Source organism: Neophocaena asiaeorientalis, unplaced genomic scaffold (genome assembly GCF_003031525.2).
Source record: "Neophocaena asiaeorientalis asiaeorientalis breed wild unplaced genomic scaffold, Neophocaena_asiaeorientalis_V1.1 scaffold7, whole genome shotgun sequence".
Classification (NCBI taxonomy): Eukaryota; Metazoa; Chordata; class Mammalia; order Artiodactyla; family Phocoenidae; genus Neophocaena; species Neophocaena asiaeorientalis.
This window is the reverse complement of record NW_020185337.1, coordinates 20,382,494-20,402,746: the sequence shown is the minus strand read 5'-3', so window position 1 is coordinate 20,402,746 and position 20,253 is coordinate 20,382,494. Positions and strand designations below refer to the sequence as shown.

General features: G+C 37.2%; 1 protein-coding gene across 1 annotated transcript; it reads left to right on the top strand.

Annotated features, from left to right (window-relative positions):
• Positions 1 to 596: 596 nt before the first annotated feature.
• On the top strand, positions 597 to 8,352 carry SPP1 (secreted phosphoprotein 1). The gene is made up of 7 exons (XM_024736233.1): positions 597 to 752; positions 1,876 to 1,943; positions 2,056 to 2,094; positions 4,426 to 4,506; positions 4,795 to 4,833; positions 6,374 to 6,664; positions 7,526 to 8,352. The coding sequence occupies exons 2-7, from the start codon at positions 1,890 to 1,892 to the stop codon at positions 7,925 to 7,927; spliced, it is 906 nt and encodes a 301-aa protein (XP_024592001.1). The 5' UTR covers positions 597 to 752; positions 1,876 to 1,889; the 3' UTR covers positions 7,928 to 8,352.
• The last annotated feature ends 11,901 nt before the right edge of the window (positions 8,353 to 20,253 follow it).

The window sequence follows — 20,253 nt, the reverse complement described above, 5'->3', positions numbered from 1 at the left end:
AAAATCCACGTCCTTGAAAGGTCAATGTAAACCCAATTTAATGAGCGTGAACGTGGATTTTAATGTTACTAATGCCATTTGTTTAAATGACAGGCTGCTACACACTTGAAATCACAAAACAGAGCTTAAGTAAAAATGGAGGGTTTCTGAATTCTTCGTATGTATCTGAACAATAGCCTGATAGCTCTTAAATTAGTATAATTGTGAGGCAAATTTGGTTGCATATATTACCTTCATCTGTTATTTAAACCAAAAGAAACAAAAATCCATTCTATTTAATTTTATTTAAGACTGATTTAGATTATATTTTTATTCTAATTCAGAAATTATAGAGTCTTTGTAAGAACTAGTCATTTCCCTCCCTCCCTTTTTATGGGACCCCCTCGATGCCCTTCCAGGACGCTGAGAGCCAATCCTATAAACGAAAAAGCTAGTTAATGATATTGTACATAAGTAATGTTTTAACTGCAGAGTAGTGTGTGTGTGTGTGTGTGTATGTGTGTGTGCGTGTGTTTGTTTTGTAACCACAAAACCAGAGGGGGAAGTGTAGGAGCAAGTGGGTTGGGCAGTGGCAAAAAACCTCATGACACATCTCTCCACCCCCTGTGTTGGTGGAGAACGTCTGGAGCAGCCTTTAAATTCTGAGACGTCCTGGTTGTCAACAGCAGGGAGAGGAAGAGCCCAGAGTGCAGCCCTGAGCACAGCATCAGCACCGCCTGGGACCGGGCTCTTCTTAGCCGCCGCAGACCAAGGTAAGGCTGCAGTTTGCTACTTGCTTGCTGGCCTATGTATGCACTGTTTCATTTCATGGGGAAGGTCAAGCCATAAGGAAAAGGGTTTAACAGTAAAAGGTGTTAATCAGACTTAAACGGTCCTAGTCTTTGGAAGAAGCATGCCAGATCCAGGGCAGATCTCCTGCAGGAAAGGCAGCCGGCTATTTTGAAAGACAGCCGAATAGAAAACTTAAAAATATTTCCACGCCATCCTCAAAAGAACTGAAACTGCTTCTTGCCATCAGAAAAAAAAAAAGGAAATGTCTATGCCCCTTTGGAATGATTATATCTACATCATTTTAAATGGATAGATGATTGTGGAGACAACTTAAAAGGAAAATGATTTTTGGTGCTAATGTAAACAAATGATAATGCTAATTATTTAATGATTTGACTTATCCTGTTTTCAAGGAAAAAACCCTTTCTGAATATTTTCACCTCTGTATTTAGCTAGTAAAATTTATCCAAAATACCTGTATGGCACTATTTAGACTTACAAATAGGAAAGCTGTTGACTGTTTTCAGTGTTTTTCTTTCTTGTTTCAAATTTCTAGAATACCTTACTTAAATTACAAACTTTAGAGATAGCTTCATTTCACCTAAGTAACACCTTTTAAATAATTTAAGTTGAAAATCGCATTAGAAATGCATGCTGGAAAATGGAGAAAGTAAGTTTCTTTCACAGCTTTATTTTCTCTCTTTCTCTTTGTGTTTTTCTTCTCTGAAAAATAAATATTCCCATTCCAGCTTATTATTTGAACTCAATTACTGTTGATCTGTTTTTAGGTTTAGATGGCTGGTGACATGAGGTAGCAACGGCATAATCTCTGAAACTCTAAATTTTCAAGTTGAATAAATATAGACTTGTAAAATTCCTGTCTCCTTGCCTAATAGGAAGAGATGGAGAATAGAGGAGGTGGCATTACAAATACTAACTCAAAAGATCATAATATTAAGAAGAAAATTTTCCTCTAAGAAGTAAAGAGTATTTCTACAGAAAATATATATTTATTTGTGACGATTTTGTAATGTGGTAGCCTAAAAAAGCATCACTGTTTTAACCTAGGAAAAGATCAAATATTTCTTACAAAATATTTTGCAGGAACATTGATTACGATGAGAATTGCAGTGATTTGCTTCTGCCTCTTGGGCATCACCTCCGCCCTTCCAGTGAGTACAGCTGAATCTTAAAGAAAATTCCTCAAAATAAATGAATTGTGTGTTTCAAGGTGCTACGAACACGTTCACACTGTAATCTTTCTTCACCTTCTCTGTTTCAAAGGTTAAACAGACTGACTCTGGCAGCTCTGAGGAAAAGCAGGTGAGCATCTTTTAGGTTTATCATATAGTTAAATTATTTTTGCAACTGCTGGAAGATGTGCTACAAATGTATGGCAATTTTACTTATTTTCATAGTCAAACAAAATAACTTATAAGTATTTATTGAGTGCCTGCTATGGTTCTAGACCAGTACCAAGCACAGAACTGCTTTTAGTCTCTTAAAACCAAACTAGATATTTTAATATAATAAAATGGTGCTCTAGGCCTATCATTTATGTAAAATGAGTTCTGTGAAGTTGTGTGACTTTTTGTTTCCATGAGTCAACATACTGTTCTAGAAGTAAAAAATTCCATCTTTTGCTTTACTTAGTGGCAAGCTAAGTTTAAAATTCACCTCACATATTGGAGAGTTGGCATAACCATAATGTTCACAATATCTCCTAAGATATTTGCTAAGAAGCCCATTATAGACAGAAAGTAGTTTATGCCGTTTGTATCTATTGTGCTTATCCGATGACGTTAGATCACATTTTTCTAGACAAACGTAAGACCAAATCAAATTCTTTATTATAATTATTCAACCAGCACCGTAGATGTACCTGCCCCTCCACAGAGTGAAAGCATGCCAGCCAAACGACAAACGGGCATTGTCCCAAGGAGCTTGGACAAAAAGGCACACAGAGTTCAATTCCAGATAAACAGAATAAAGGCCAGTATAGAGCTGCCTGGGGTCACTGCAATTAGATTGCTTAATGAAGATGTTAGGAGAAGTATTGCTGCTTGTGTTTGGGTGTGCAAGTGGGTAGAAGTAAGTGATTTAAGAACACGAGTATTGAATCACAGCAATAAGTCAGAAAATTAACATTTCCAGAGAAAATAGTGATCACACTTTTTGAGGCAAGAATTAGTGCCTTTTTAATAGAATAAAATACGGCACATGAAGCCACGGCTGTATAAGTGGTTAAGTGTGATTTAGGAGATAAGTGAAGAGCCCAACCTTCTAGAATCCTAGAAATCTAGAGCTAGTAGGAAATACGGAAAGTCTATAAAGACACACCCCTGAAGATGAACACCGGTTATCTATGAGGGATATGACTACTGGGTAGATATTAGTTTGTTTTTCTTATCTATTTGTTCTTCATATTACTTTTTAAAAATTATAAATTTATCTTATAAATACAGATAAAGCCTGTATTACAGGTATCATCCGAATAAATATGTATATTAAATGTAATCAATCATAACATTTATCTGTATAATATTTATATAAATATATATTTTTAAAGAAAAAGAAGAGGGAAACTTTGAACTCATCTAGACTAGTAGTTTTCACATTTTTTAGTCAAGGAACCCATTCTTTCAGCAAAAACTGTCATAGAAGCCCAATATGAAGCTCCTCTGGTTAGAGCCAACCATGGGGAAACCCAAAGTGCTACTGACTGGTTTCCTTCCTGCGCTTCTCCTCCTTTGTGGCTGTGAAGGAATTCTTGGAACCCCCAGGATAACTTTTCTCCATGACAGAGATGTGAAGTGATCGCCCTGGGCCGTACAGCCCACCAGATGACACTTACTCAGAGCAATTTCCACTCCTCTGCATTAGCATATTATTATCATTTTCCAGATAAATGACTTGGCTAAGGCCATTCCATTCATGTCTTTGGCACCTTAAAGCAATAGAACTTTTATGCAATGGTGTTGATATTATATTTCTGCACTGCCCACTAAGGTAGCCACTAGACACGTGTGACTATTGAACACTCTGGTGCAACCGAGGAACTAATTTTTTTTTAATTAACTTAAATTTGAATAGCCATGTGTTTCATGGCTAGAGAATGGCATACTGGACAGCACAGCCTTAGAGAGTTTCTCCTTGTTCCACAGAGACAGGAAACAAGGAAGATCAACACAAATTAAGGGCCCCTCTGCTTTAGCTGTATTTCATCTGAGAGGAATTTCAGCTAACAAATGTAGAACAGAAAAGCACAGTGTATCATCAATGTGAAGAGCCACTGGATTTGAGCCCTGGCTCTGCCACTTACTATCACTTAACTTCATTGTGGCTGGGTTTCTCCTGATCTGTAAAATGGGAGTAATAATACTGATACCTATCCCAGGATTAAATGAATTAGTATTTGTAAATTACTTTGAAAGTGTGCCTGCCTCACAATAAGTGCTACGTAAGGGTTTGTTAAATGACTCTACCAGAAAGAATAAATTATGAAAGATACAGCTCAGGCTCTAGTTGACTGAATAATGCATATTATGCTTATCCATCAAGATTGGGGAAGTATAGTTGTTTTTTTCAGCTTATCACTTAGAGATCCCTGTTTCTTTTTCTTAATAATGACAAATATGCAACTCTTTTTTGTAGCTTTACAACAAATACCCAGATGCTGTAGCCACATGGCTAAAGCCTGACCCATCTCAGAAGCAGACTTTCCTAGAACCACAGGTATTTTTAATTTTAATTTATTCTAAATATTAAAATTCTCACAATTAAAGAACAAGCACCACAAAAAGTAGCCACCGAGCAGGCCATTTGGGCTTGTTAAATGGATCTTTCCTGCCTGTTGGTAAAGGTGAACTTAGGACACCAATTGATCTGTCATGTTGTCTTCCTGCTAAGCCATCCACCAATGAGGCTAAAAAATAAGACCTGCTTTGTATGGAAAAGGCTAACTTTTGAATAAAAAAGTTAAGAGAGTATGATGTACACTGATTTGTACCTTTCTTTCTTCAGAATACTGTGTCCTCTGAGGAAACTGATAACAAGCAAGAGGTGAGGTTCCACTTTGAATCCAAGGTCCATCATGTCTTGGAGGAACTAAGGAAGCAACTCTTTCTCCTGGTGACATTGCCTGGGTTCAATTCTGGCAAAATTCCATTAAAATTCTCCAGTAAATGCCCTGTTTATCCACTGGCCTGAAATTCCAGGGGCGCATCACACCCCTACCCAAAGCCTTGAAATTTCTGCAGACCTGATTATACTGGGCCAACAGTATGGTGGGCTCTAGGTCAGGGATGGTGGAAGTAGCGTCTTTACTTAGTGGAGTGGAGGTGCGAGTATGGGAGAAATATTATGGGATGGGCTCCTGGTAGCCCGATTCATATTTGTCTTGTTTCTCTGAGTGACTCTGCCACCACCATCCAGGGGAACAACAGGAACTAGGAACTTTCTCCTCAAAACCTGGAGACCCACCATCTTGAGGCCCACCCTCCCTTCCTAACATGAGCTCAGCCAACCATAAAAAAAAAAAAAGAAAGAAAAAAAATTTTCCTGTCTAAAACTTGCTCACAAAAAACACAAGTGTTTACTAAATGTCAGAAATACCAGGTTTAAAATAAGTTTAGTGTGGCAGGAGATGTTTACTAATGTCTGTTGTTTGAAATACTAAGCCTCTTGCGATTCATTTAAGATATTTTCTTGCTGTCATCTAATATCTGGTAAGCATCTAATTAATGCCTACCAAAGCCAAGACTTTGACTCCAGGAACGTTTCTGTTGCTAACATAATGGTTTATTTAATAACTATTCTTTTTATTGGAATTAGTAATATATTTGCTGAGCAAAGGGATAACTTAAATTTGTTTTCCTTAAGATTCTATTTGAAGATGCTAAGAATTTCTAATAAGGAAAGTTAGATAAATGACCCAATATATTTGCAATCAGAAGTGTAATAGACATTAACTGGTTAATTGAGCTGCAGTTTATACACATGGATAACACAGTCGCCTTTTGATTATCCAGGCTAATAGGGAGGAGTTTTAGGTTTGGGGGTGAGCATTAATACATGGATGCTCTAATTTCCTGAGAATTGTCATAGAAAAAATCTCACAATTATGTACCTGTATTTACCGCATTATTGAATTTGGTAAATTAAATAGTGTCTAAAATGAACAAGGAAAAACATGTTATCGATATAAATTTATAACTCATACATTTGGCTTGAAAATAATGTTTATGAAAGAGCAAGAAAAATGACTCAGAATAGGATTCCATTTATCCTTGTGTTAAAAGGGAAATTGGAAGATGCTCACTTTAGCTCTTAAAAGCCATTGAGTGCTTTGTTGTGGAGGTTAAGACTTCGCCTTCCAAGGCAGGGGGTACGGGTTCAATCCCTGGTCAGGGAGCTAGGGTCCCACGTGCCTCATGGCCAAAACACCAAAACATAAAACAGAAGCAATATTGTAACAAATTCAATAAAGACTTAAAAGAAAAAAGGATTCTGAAACTAAATATAGTAAAAGACTAAGGCACCGTAAAGGCTAAAGGAAAATAAAAACCTTTACACCAATTTTTCCGATCATCTTGATTTTTAGACCCTCTCGAGTAAGTCCGATGAAAGCCCTGAGCACACAGACACTGTGGATGACGAAGAGGATGGAGACAGCCAGGACACTGACACAAATGACTCCAATGACACTGACCATTCCGATGAGTCTCACCATTCTGATGAATCTGATGAAGTGGTCACTGATTTCCCCACTGACATTCCAGCAACCTCCGTCTTCACTCCACCTGTCCCGACCGGAGACACATACGAAGGCCGAGGTGATAGTGTGGCTAACGGACCGAGGTCGAAAAAGATGTTCCGCAGATCTGAAGTCCAGGTAAATCCTTGAACAAGACACATGAGATGGTTATGAGTAGAGCCCAATTCTAGGGAACAAGGGTCTGCATGCTCATTTGTTCATTCATTCAGCAAGGATTATTACTTTATGATCATTGAATACAAAACCTTTTCCCACTTATTGGTTTTTGTATTAAAGTCCACATAATTTCTCCCTAATTTTGTCTCTCAATCACAATGCTATTTTTCCAAATCCTGGTTATAAAGCACTTATTCTATTTGCTTTTTCATTTATTTATTTTTTTAAATTGATTTATTTTTGGCTGTGTCAGGTCTTTGTTGCTGCGCATAGGCTTTCTCTAGTTGTGGCGAGCAGGGGCTCTAGGCACGTGGGCTTCAGTAGTTGTGGCGCAGGGGCTCAGTAGTTGTGGCACATGTGCTTAGTTGCTCCACGGCATGTGGGATCTTCCCTGCCCAGGGCTCGAACCCGTGTCCCCTGCACTGGCAGGCGGACTCTTCACCACTGCGCCTCTGGGGAAGCCGTCTATTCGCTTTTTTAAATTAAAAAAGGATCTGGATTTAGCACATAGCCCTGCCGTGTACTAGTCCCTTTACTTTTAACTTTCGCTTCATTTTCCCTTTATGTAAAACAGATAATGAGACCTTCCTCATGGGTTTCCTCTCATACAAAATTGATGTACCTATTAAACTAAAGGAGATGACAGAATGAAAGGACTTAGTTTGAAAAAAAGTAACATGCTAGTATTATTTTTTTGCTTCAGCCAAATTTAGACATTGTTAGAGAATACATTGGCCTGAAAGTTAAAAAGCAGAAGAAAATTACAGGGTTCCCATCTCTGGCTGTTTATTGAATTCTTCTCCCGTTTGTTCTGTGATTCAGTATCCAGATGCCACAGAGGAGGACGTCACGTCACACGTGGAGAGCGAGGAGGTGGGTGATGCACCCAAGGCCATCCTGGTTGCCCAGCGCCTCCACAGGGCTTCTGACTGGGACAGCCGTGGGAAGGACAGTCAGGAGACGAGTCAGCCGGATGACCGCAGTATGGAAACCCACAGCCACGAGCATTCCAAAGAATTCAAGCTGAAGGCCGAGGATGACAGCAATGAGCATTCCGATGTGATTGAGAGTCAGGATAATTCCAAAGTCAGCCGTGAATTCCACAGCCAAGAATCCCATAGCCGCGAAGACAAGCTAGTCCCAGACCTTAAGAGTGAAGAAGACAAACACCTGAAACTTCGTGTTTCTCATGAATTGGATAGTGCGTCTTCTGAGGTCAATTAAAAGGAGAAAAATACAGTTTCCTACTTTGCTTTTAGTAAAAAGAAAAAATACATTATAGCAGAGTGGGACAGAATATGAAATGCTTATTTCTCTGCTTAGTTGGTGAATATATGTGTGTGTGGATCTGGAAACAGATCATGGTTTTGATCATTAGTTTAGTGTGTGACTTGATGGTAACACCCTTGTACACTAAAAGCTTCAGGGTTTAGCCTATGTTCTTTCCATATAAGAAATGCAAACCATCATTGCATTTTAATGTTTGCTACCCTTTTATGAAAAGAAGTTTATGTAGAAGCAAAAAAAACCTTTTACACACTTGAGAATATAAAATTTCATGTCACTATGATCTTTTGTTTTTTAAATTAGTTTATATTTTGTTGTGATTATTTTTGTTGGTGTGAATAAATCTTATATCTCGAATGTAATGAGAGTTTGGTGGTGTCAATTGCATTTCTTATTTGATTCCCTACAGTTGCCTAGCAATTAATACATGTAATCATTTTAATTAATGTGCTGGACTTAGTAGACAGCAATCTAAGACCTTCTGGATCAAACATACAGCCCCTGGCTGAGCTAAAGTTCCCAGTCAAGGAAACAGGAGTCAAGTGGAGGTTGATATTCAGCCAGAACTCCTCCAACTATGCAGGGCTCTGTAGGCCACTTCCACTGAGTGAGAGCAAACTTTTTCTAATTTTCACAAAGCTGATGTAAAAGCTAATGAAGGCTTAGATGCAATCAAAAATCAATTTTATTGGTTTTTACCATTCTCCATTCATTTTCTCAGTGAATTTATGCTTCCTTGCCCTTGGATTACAACTTGGTAAGTCCCATAGCTATTCTGATCACTTGTAGATAATAAACAAATAGTCCCTTTGTACTGGAAAAAACCTAAAAGCTAGTAATCAAAATTTTCAACTTCATTCAAAACTAAAAGTTCTGGAAACCTGAAGTGGAGCAAGGGCCTTATTTCTATACCTTGCTCCTCTGCTCTTCTTAAAGCTAGAAATCTCATTGGAAATCTAAAACTTCTCTATTAAACAACTCTTGGGACAAAAGGGGAACATTTTTAATTGCAGAATTTCTAAAAAATAGTTCTAATGAAAACATAAACTCACTAGAGTACAGTTAAGCCAGTGATCACAGAAAATCCATAGCCTTAAATTCTTGCAGCAACAATAAAAGAATGAAAATAAGGATATTGAGTTGCCATCTTAAAAATTAGAAAAGAGCAACAAAGTAAAGCAAAAGAAAGCACAGGGAAGGATATAATAAAGTTAAAAGTAATAGGGAACAGAAAAAATAGTAGAAATTAATAAATCAAAATGCTGGTTCTTTGTTAAAAAAAAAAAAGCAGCACCACAGATAAACCACTAGCTAACCCAATAAAGGAAGAAGGGTAGAAAGCACAAATAAGAAATAAAAACAAGGAGATAACCAAGGACATGAGGAAGTTTTACAAATCAGAAGCAACTTATAATATTTTGCACAACTCAGTCCAAGTTAAACGGAAAACCTAGATGAATTAGATTATTTCCAAGGAAAATACAATTTACCAAAATTAACTTTGTTAATCATAGAAAAGACAAATAGACAAACTTCTATAGTGGAAAGACAAAAAGTTATCAAAGAACTAACTATAGGGCTTCCCTGGTGGCGCAGTGGTTGTGAGTCCGCCTGACGATGCAGGGGACACGGGTTTGTGCCCCAGACCGGGAGAATCCCACATGCCGCGGAGCGGCAACGGGAGGGGCCACAACAGTGAGAGGCCCGTGAAAAAAAAAAAAAAAAAAAAAAAAAAAAGAACTAACTATAAAAACTAGACCCAAATGACTTTACAGTGGAATTTTATCAAAACTTCAAAGACCAAATAACCCTAATACCATTTAAATTGTAGCAGAAAAAGAAAACTCTCAAGTGATCTTTATGAAACAAGTATTACTTTGACACTCAAACCTGGTAATGATTGCAAATGTGCACACACACGTATAAATCAGTCTCACTCATAAGTAGCAGTGGAAAAATTCTAAATAAACAGAATCTAAAATCAAGTTTAAAGAAGGCATCATAATCAAGGGGGATTTATACCCAAAAAATGATGCTTCAAATTTGTAAATTCATTCCTGTAATTCACCATATAGTTAGATATAGGGAGAAAGATGTCATATGATTAGACTTATAGATGATAACAAAGAATTTGTATCAGTCAGCTATTCCTGTGAAAATAATGAGTAACAAACACCCTCAATATCTAAGTAGCTTAGGACATCAAATATTTTTCTTTTTCTCCTTCAACAGTCTGTGGGTTTTCAGGGGTTGTACTTCAGGCTGCAGGATGGATTCAGGTCTGCTCCATACGTCTCTCTATCTAGGATCAACTACCCAGGGCATGTCTGTCTTTCTGATGGTAGAGGCAGGAACAGAAGACAGCTGAGCAGAAACTTATGATGCTTTGGGCTTAGAACTGACACACTGTCACTTTTGATCAAACCCCTTTGTTCAAAGCAAGTCATACACGTAGAAAACAAACTTATGGTTACCAAAGGGGAAAGGGGGGGAGGGCTAAATTAGGAATTTGGGATTAGCAGATACACACTATATAACAGATAAACAACAAGGACTTACTCTATAGTACAGGGAACTGTATTCAATATCTTGTAATAACCTATAAGGGAAAAGAATCTGAAAAAGAACATATATATATATATATATATACATATACACACACATATATATATATAACTGAATCATCTTGCCATACACCTGAAACATTGTAAATCAACTATACTTAAGTTAAAAAAATTAAAGACAGGGCTTCCTAAAAAAAAAAAAAAAAAAAAAAAAATTAAAGACAGAGCAAGTCATATGATCAAACCCAATATCAGTGTGCAGGGTAAGTACAGTCTTCACACCGTGAATCATGAACGAGGAAGGGAAAAAAGAATCGTGAACAAATAATAAAGTGTAACACAGCCCTTGACAAATTTCAACACTCATTCATAGTTTCATAAAAATAAAATAAAAATTAAGGGACACTTCCTTGACATGATGAAATATTTTATATCTCAGCCCCAAACCTGCACCATACCTAATGAAGAAACATTACAGGCATTCCCATTAAGATCAAGGACAAAGCAAGTATGTCCTCTCTCTCCACCACTGTATAACATAGGTTTGGAGATATAAGCTAAAAATAATAAACATTTAGATGCATAAGAATTGAGAAATAATTAATTTATAACTTTATGTAGATTATATAACACAACACCTAGAAAACAGAGAATCAGTACTAAAAATAAAACTAACCAGTTCTGAAATATAGCATGGTATAAAATTTAGCTAAGGACATATACAGAAAAAGTACTAACAGTGACCATTCAAAAGGTATGATGTCATTTAATATAGAAACAAACAAAATAAAAGATAAAATACTTAACAGGAAATGTGCCAAAACTGTTTTGGAAAACTGTGAAACACTCCTATAGGACAAAAAAGAGGCCTTAAACAAACAGAAAGACATTGTTTGTTCTCATATAGGAAAATTCAACATCATAAAGATGTCAATTCTCCCTCAATAATCTATCAATGCAATGTGATTCTAAATAAAATAAAAGTAAAATTTTCCCCCTGGAGCGATGCAAGCTAATTCTACAGTTCATATGGGAAAATAAACATACAACAATATGAAGGAAAATCCTGAAAAATAAAAGCAATAAGGGAGGATTAGCCCTAACAAATATTCAATCAGACTATAAAGCCTCTCTGATAAAAACACTGTGGTACCAGCAAATAGAGTGAACCAAAAAGCAAGTCCTCATTAGACACCAAATCTACTGATACTTTGATCTTGGACTTTCCAGCGTCCAGAACTGTTAGAAAGAAATGGTGTTTATGAGGCACCCAGTCTGTAGTAGCCCAAACAGACTAAGATCCCACCATCCTGTTGTCATCATTAGTCAAGCGCACTGGGCTTCCAATGTACTTGCTTTTGTTGGCACTTCATCACAATCAGCCATAGGTGATAGCTTGATTAACTGTGTTGTGGTGTGCCATCAGACATAAGCATCCCATTTCCCATTGGCAAGTGGCCCAGCAGTGTACTGAAATCCAAAGGCATGACCAAGGTAATCCCGAAATTGCATTTTTGAATGGTGGTACCATTAAAGACCATCCTCTGTACTGTATCAGTCAAGGTTCAGTGAGAAGACAAGAAACACACCAGTAACTTAAACAGGGAAAATTTAACATAAAGAATTATTAACTAGAAACAGGGGGTTAAGCACAGGAGATTAAAAAAAAAAAACCTTAACGATACCATAGGATTGAGAGTGCTCAAATAAGGAATGATTTGGAGATAGAGAGGCCGTCTCCCCCAAACTGAGATAGCTGCAGCCTAGGGGATGACAGAGCAGTTTGCAGTGTCATCCTGGGCCAGACCTGGTCCATAGCTGGTGGGCTGAAGTCGCCAAATAGGGCACTTCCCACCGGAGTGCCAGTACACTGAGGCTGGCAAGCAGGAAACTTGATGGTCCAGGACTGAGCAGGGAACTGCCCGCCGGGATGCCGGCGAAACCAGCTGGAGAGTGAGCTGTACTGGATGCTCTGCAAGCACGTCACAGCACCTGTCCTTTAGGAGCAAAAAGAGAGGATGAGGACGCCCACCAGTCCAGGCAGCCTGTTCCCCGCAGCGTCCTTCCAGTGCCCTCTGCTGACAAAGCTTGCCATTGTGCCAGCTGGCAAAGGAAACACGCTTACAGGATCCAACTCCAGTATCACAAAGTGGCACAGAGGCAATGGACCCTGAGAAGAGCAGCAGTAAACTGATAGCTGTCGCAGGCTCTTTGAGGAAAAGGCTTATTCATGGTCTTGGGCAAAATGAGTTAAAAATTAAGCCTGGGAAGCCTCTTTAATAATAGAAAGCAAGAAAGCATCCAAAGACAAAATGGAATCATATACGGGGGACCAAAGAGCAGATTTGAAGGGAACTTCCATTGGCCAAAACTGGAGTAATTTGAGAGTAAAAAGAATAATGGCAGTAACAGATAATAACAAACTGGATTTCTTAATTCCATTAGTATATAGTGATAGTAGAAGAGAGAGCATAAAAGAAAGATCTTCTTTGCAGATGAATGCCAACTTACAATAAATGTAGGAGAAATAATAAAATTGCAAAATCATTTTGCAACCTACAGTGTAGTATTGATTCAGGAAATGATCCCTAATGAATGTTAAAATCATTGCACAGAAGGTTATGGGGAACGGGATATTCACCTGGTCTCAGAACACCACTCAACTAATTACTAATTCCAAAGGAAGAAGATGCTTTTAACTAAAGAGATTTAGTAGTCATCCTCTTCATCCAGTAATCAAACAGCCTCACTAATGGGACTATTAGATGTGTACCTTCTAATGTGACACAATAAGAAGACGCACCGTCACCTATGAAATGCTTTTGTAAAAAATGTTTAACCGATTCAAATCAGAAGAAAACAAACAAATCTAGAAATTGAGCTACTCTGTAATGCAACAGACTTCAACTTTCTGAAAAGTAGGGTTGCCATATAAAATACAGGACACTCACTTAAATCTGAATTTCGGAAGGACAACAAATCATCTTCTAGTGTAAGCAAGGGGCATATGATACTAAAAGATGATTCATTGTTTGTCTGACCTTCAAATTAACTGAGCAACCTGAGCATATTTTTCTTTTCTAAATCTTTCAGGACTACAAGAAAAGTCAATGTGATGAGAGAAAAAGGAGGGAGTAGGTGAGGGAGGATACTAGATTAGAAGCTTAAACAGGTATAACCAAGGGCAAAACAGGAACTTTGACTGACTCCTGGATTAAAAAAGAAATAAACTACACAACACTTTTGAGGAACAATTATGGCAATTTGAATATACACAGTACGTTAGATGATATTATGGAATTATCAATGGTTTTCTTAGGTGTGATCGTTGCATTATGTTTATGAAAGTGGATCAGGCTTTATTCTTAAGAGATGTACAATGAAGTCTTTACAGATACATCTAGCAAAACCTCTCAAAGCAATCTTGAGAAAGAAAAGCAAAGCTGTAGGCATCACTTCCTGATTTCAAACTATTTTATGGTACCGGCATAAAAAGACACATAGACCAATGGAACAGAACTGGGAGCTGAGAAATAAATATATGGTCAACAGATCTTTCAAGGGCACCAATAATACTCAATAGGGAAAAGATAATCTCTTCAGAAAACAATGCTGGGAAAACTGGATGTCCACATGCAAAAGAATGAAATTAGACCCTTATCTTATACCATACACAAAAGTTAACTCAAAATGCATCACACAGAGCATTATACAGTGTTGGTGGAAATGTAAACTGGCACAGCCTTTATGAATAACAGTACGGAGGTTCCTAAAAAATTAAAAATAGAACTGCTGTATGAGCCAACAATCCACTACTGGATATATATCGAAACGAAATGAGATCAGTATATCACAAACAGATATCTGCATTCCCATGTTCATTGCATCATTATTCACGATAGCCAAGATACGGAAACTACATAAGTCCATCAACAGATGAATGGATAAAGAAAACATGGTGTGTGTGTGTGCATATATATATATATATATGCACACACACACACACAATGGAATATTATTCAGTCATTAAAAAACAAGGCAATCACGCTGTTTGCAATGATATGGATGAACCCAGAGGACATTATGCTAAGTGAAATAAGTCAGACACAGAAAGACAAATACTGTATGACCTCAACTATACGTGGACTCTAAAATATTCAAACTCATAGAACCAGTCATTTCCAGGGCTGGCTGGGGTGTGGTGGAAATGAGAAGATGTTGGTTCAAGGGTACAAACTTTCAGTAATAAGGTGAATAAGTTCTGGAAATCTAATGTACAGCATGGTGATTATAGTTAATAATACTGCATTTACTTGAAATTTGCTAAGAGAGTAGGTCTTAAGTGTTCTCACCATGAAACACACACCTACATAGTTACACAAGGTAATTATGTGAAGTAATGGGTGTGTTAATTAACTTGATTATGATAATAATTTCACAATAAATATGTATATTAAATCACCATATTGTACAACTTTTTTAAAAAATCGCATCATACCACCCAATTATGTACAATTTTTATCTGTAAATCATATCGCAATAATGCTGGAAAAAATAAATGTAAATAGATGAAGCCCCTCTGTTCAAAGACAGATTCCGATAATGATAAAAATAATAACAATAATAAATCCTACAACGTTTTTGTTTCTCTTTGTTTTATGTGTTTCCCTTATAAGCAGATTTTTCCACCTGCTCCTTTCTGGTAATTCTTCCTCTTGCCTCAGGCAGATTCTTCAAATGCTTTGAAGACTCAAGGGCAACACCCTGGAGATCTCTGGAGCTCTTTCTCTGGGTGGCTCTCTCCTCTCTGGTACTCTGTGAATTCCATCCACCTTGGCTTCCCCAAATTCTCAACTTACTCTGTCTTCTCAACTAAGGGAGACTGCACAGCAGCCTGGAATCACTCTCTAGGGAATTACTGGAGAAACCATAGGACTCACGTTGTTTGTTTATCTTCTTTCAAGGATTACTATTCATCACTGTCCATTGTCCAATGTTTGAAACCATTCATCATAAATTTTGACCAGTTTCTTATTTGTTTAAGGTAAGTGGGTAAATATGTTTCTGTTGCTCCATCAGGGCCAGGAACAGAAATCCTTTAAAAGTAATTTTAACTTTAAAAAAAAGAATGAAAAAGATCAAATAAAATATATGACCATGTGGAAATGAAAAGTGAGCTGGCATAATTCGTGAAAGGAATTAAGGACTTAAAATAAATAATTAGGGAAATGAAAGCCACATTTAAAACTACAAAAATATGAAAAGTACAGTAACATGGGGGACATGATTTGTAAAAATCCTATTAAAAACAAAACCAGAAAATGACAGAAACCACTAGAAAGAGGATAATACAGAAATTAAACAGTAGCTCCAACATATGCATTATCGGTATCCTTGGATTAAGGGAACAAAACAAATGAAACAGAATATTTCAAAATTATAAAAGTAGAAAGCTTTTCTAAAATAAATGAAAATTTTAATTTACTGATTAAACCTGTACAGTATTTCCCAGAAAAACAATTATGCAGAATGATCGACCCAAATGTGTACTCTTTAAAAAACTCACTAAACAGGTAACTTTTGGAAAGAAAAATCAAGTCACCTGCTAGGGCTGAGAGAAAAAAAAATGTGGGTTTAATCAGACCTCTTACTTCTCCACAGCAACATTTAATGACAGAGGAAGGTGGAGAAATGTTTCCAGAATCCTGCAAACAGGAAAAAAAAGATTGAGCCAAAAATATTGTGCCCAGCCCATTTGTTTTATGTTTATGGCAACAGAAAGGCATTCTCAATTTTGTACGTATTCTGGGAACAATGAAGCTTTAATGCGTCCGCCTTAAAAAAAACAACAAAAAAAGAACTGCTTGATAAAAAATCTATCCCAAAAAACTAAATAGAGAGAAGGAACTCAAGGAAAGGGAACTCATATTTTAAAAGTACTGGTAGAAGCTTCCCTGGTGGCACAGTGGTTGAGAGTCCGCCTGCCGATGCAGTGGACACGGGTTCGTGCCCCGGACCGGGAGGCTCCCACGTGCCGCGCTGCGGCTGGGCTCGTGAGCCATGGCCGCTGAGCCTGCGCGTCTGCAGCCTGTGCTCCGCAACAGAAGAGGCCACAACAGTGAGAGGCCCGCGTACCGCAAAAAAAAAAAAAAAGTACTGGTAATGAGTACTGAATACACTTAAATGTATAAAGTAAATATTATCTTTATTATTTTAGGTTAAAAATGAAAGTTTATAGACTTTGGCTACATAAAAGTTATTGTTAATTTTAAAAAGTGTTTGTTTGTGGAGAGTATACATTTGCTAATGTCCTTATCTTTCAGAAGAAGAGTCAAAGGCTACTGAAAAAAAATTGATGAATTAATAAAATAATTGCTTGATTCATTTAAAGAATTGATGATTGACATTAAAATTTACATTTGTAAGTAATTTCAAAATATCATTGAGACAGAAACCCAACATAGCTCACTAATGCTCTATGGTCAACTGATGAGCAACAGCCCTTTATGGGTCATACCAAAGTAGGGACTGGAACCAGAAAGAGTCATTCAATACAATTAGACCATTAAAATGTACAAATTTAAAAGCTCTTATATAGCCTGTGAGGAAGAGTGAGGGAAGCTACTGTAACCAAAGCAGGAAGGTATTACTAAAAGGTTAAGCACATAAATCAAAAGAACAGAACAGATCATCTAGAAATAAACACTCATATACGGTCAATTGATTCTCAATAATGGTGCAAAGATGATTCGGTAGAGAAAGGATAGTCTTTTCAACCAATAGTGCTGCAACAATTGGATATCCATATGCAAAAAAAACCACAAACAACAACCTTCTATTCATAGCTCACACCATAAACAAAAGTTATCTTTAAATGGATTATGTGCTGAAATGTAAAACCTGAAATTATAAAACTTCTAGAAGAAAATATGGGAGAAAATGTTCATGACCTTAAGTGAAGCAAAGGTTTCTTAAATATGATACCAAATGTACAATCCAAAGAAAAAAATTCACAAATTGGACATTATCAAAACTATGAACTTATGCTATTAAAAAATACTATAAGAATGAAAAGACATCTTTAAAAGGTCCTTTGGAATAGTATTTATAGTAAAGATGTCAAAGACACTAAGAAAGAAAAGTATGGTTCGGCATCCCCCCAAATCTCTAATCTCTTAACACTTGCAGAGTGGGTTAGCCTACTAGCCACCCTGTATGCCCTATTGAGCCCACTCAGCTCAGACGAGAGGGCCCAATTGTGTGTTCATATAGCATCTTATGCATATCATTGACACAACTCTTACCAGTCTGTATGATCCACTTCTATTCAAATCTATTAGCTAGTACTACTCCAGTTGCAAGAGACAGAAACCCAAACTTAAATTAATCAAAAAAGAAATTCTTGGCTATCGAAGTCCAGGGTTAGATCTAACTTCAATTAGTGCTGGTTTCAGGGGCTCAAATGATGTCATCAGAACCTGGTCATATTCTCCATCTCCTAGGACTCACCTAGGAGCTAGACTCCAAAACAATAAAAACAAAAACAACAACAATAAAAGCCTTCCCAGAGGAGTGTCATACAGCACTCACTGGGTAATTGCTTTATCTGTGTATAGCCTGTATTTGCAAGCTAATTATACGGGCCTTGAAGGCAAAGACAACTTCTTGCGTACCCTAATCATATCTAAGTTTATGCTAGGTGGTTAGAAAGCAGACGTTCTGTAAAGTCTGCTAGATCTGGGAAAGCTGTAAGCATCACCCATGTTGGCATCGAAAGGCTTTGGAAAAAATTCTGACATCCTTTTGGAAATCTGGGCTAGTGAAAGTAGAGTTGTATTCAAACATTTTGAATAACTACACCCAAATGGTAATAAGGAATAAGTTTGAGTTGGTAAAGAGAAAAGCCTCACACAATATTCCAAAGAGCTCTATTCTTGGCCCTATATTCTTCAAAATTCTTTTGAATGTGGCTAAAGACATATATCTGCATCTGACAAAACTAGAATATGGCAAATTATAAAAATGTATTTTACAATGTTCTTGAATAGCATGGCCACTCAAACATTATCACTAATTCCATTTTGGTATTCTTCCAGTCTTCACATTATACATATTTTCATGTATATATATTGTTCCATTATTCCTCTAGCATAAACATTTTGGCTGCCAACTTGTCTAGACTTACATCCTTACAACTCCAAATCTGGTGGGAAGAAAAGCTTTTCTCTTCCAAGAATTCAAAAAAAAAAAAAATCTGTTCTGATTTCCATTGGATAGAACCAGCTCCCATGCCTGTTCTTAAATACCATTCACAGGTGTCAAGGGGACATGATACTCTGGTTGGCCAAGCCTGAGATCCACACCCACCACTTGGGAGCTTAGCAGTGGTGTCAGCCACACCTGCGGCACACAGGGACTCAGAACGGAGAGGATTGTTTCCCGAGAAAATTTGATTACCGTTATAATAAGAAAGGGAAATGGCTGCTGGGCTGCTGAACTACAAACGAAATGAGGCAGGGTCTCCGCTCTCCAGGACTTTACAGTCCTACTCAGGAAGACTATGTTAACAGACATTTTCAATATAAGGTGGTAAATGTTGTGATAAAGGTTTGCAAGGTAGATGGCAAGTAAATTCAAGCAGGGAGATATGTAAAATGGATAACTAACAAAGACCTATTGTATGGGACAGGGAACTCTGCTCAATATTATGTAACAACCTAAACGGGAAAGGAATTTGAAAAAGAATAGATACATGTATATGTATAACTGAATCACTTTGCTGTACACCTGAAACTAACACAACATTGTTAATCAACTATACTCCAATATAAAACAAAAAGTTTAAAAAAAAACAAGAAAAAAAAATTCAAGCAGGGGGGCCAGGTTTGTGGCTAAGGAAGTTTCCAAAAGGAAATGATGCCTGAGTCTGGAAAGATTCTTAAGTCTTTTCAATGTAGAAGAGAGCTTGGGAGTGATGTAAAAATGTTTCCGGGCACGCCTTTTTTGTTTTTGTTTTTTACTGAGGTATTGTTAATTTTCAATATTATATTAATTTACGGTGTAAGTGGCATTGTTGACATGTAAGACTTGATCCCCTTGAAGGTAGGAGTCATGTCTTATCTTTGCCTCGCCAGAATTCCACATGGTACCTGGCGTCTAGTGGATATTCTATATGTGTTTGATGAATTTATTAATATTCCCTCATTATGTCTTCAACGAAAATTCTGCAGGGATTTGTAAGGTTGGTATTTAACCATATTATTCAGAGAAGAAAACTGAGAGAGATTAGATCATCAAAAATCACAGTGCCAACCAACGATGGCTCCAAGGTTACCCCCGCAGAGGCAGGGATATATCCAAACCAAACTCCAGACATTTAGAGGAATACCACAAATCCCAGCCTTGCATTATTAGAGCAGTAAAGTGAGAAATAAAGTAAACATTTTAGCATGGTTGGCAGTTCTTATAAAGCCCCAAACACCAAATTTTCTTCTGATTTCAGATGTCAAGTGATTAAAAACTTATTTTACAATGTTCTTGAATAAATAAGGGCTGAGAAAAAAATTGAGAGAGAAACGTGTTTGTTTGGGTGGGTTGCTAAGCAACACCACACAAAACAGAGGCTCCTTTTGGATTTCCTTTTGAAGGTGGAATCTGTGGGACCAATGGGTACTTCTGCTTGCATCTGCTTCATCACTT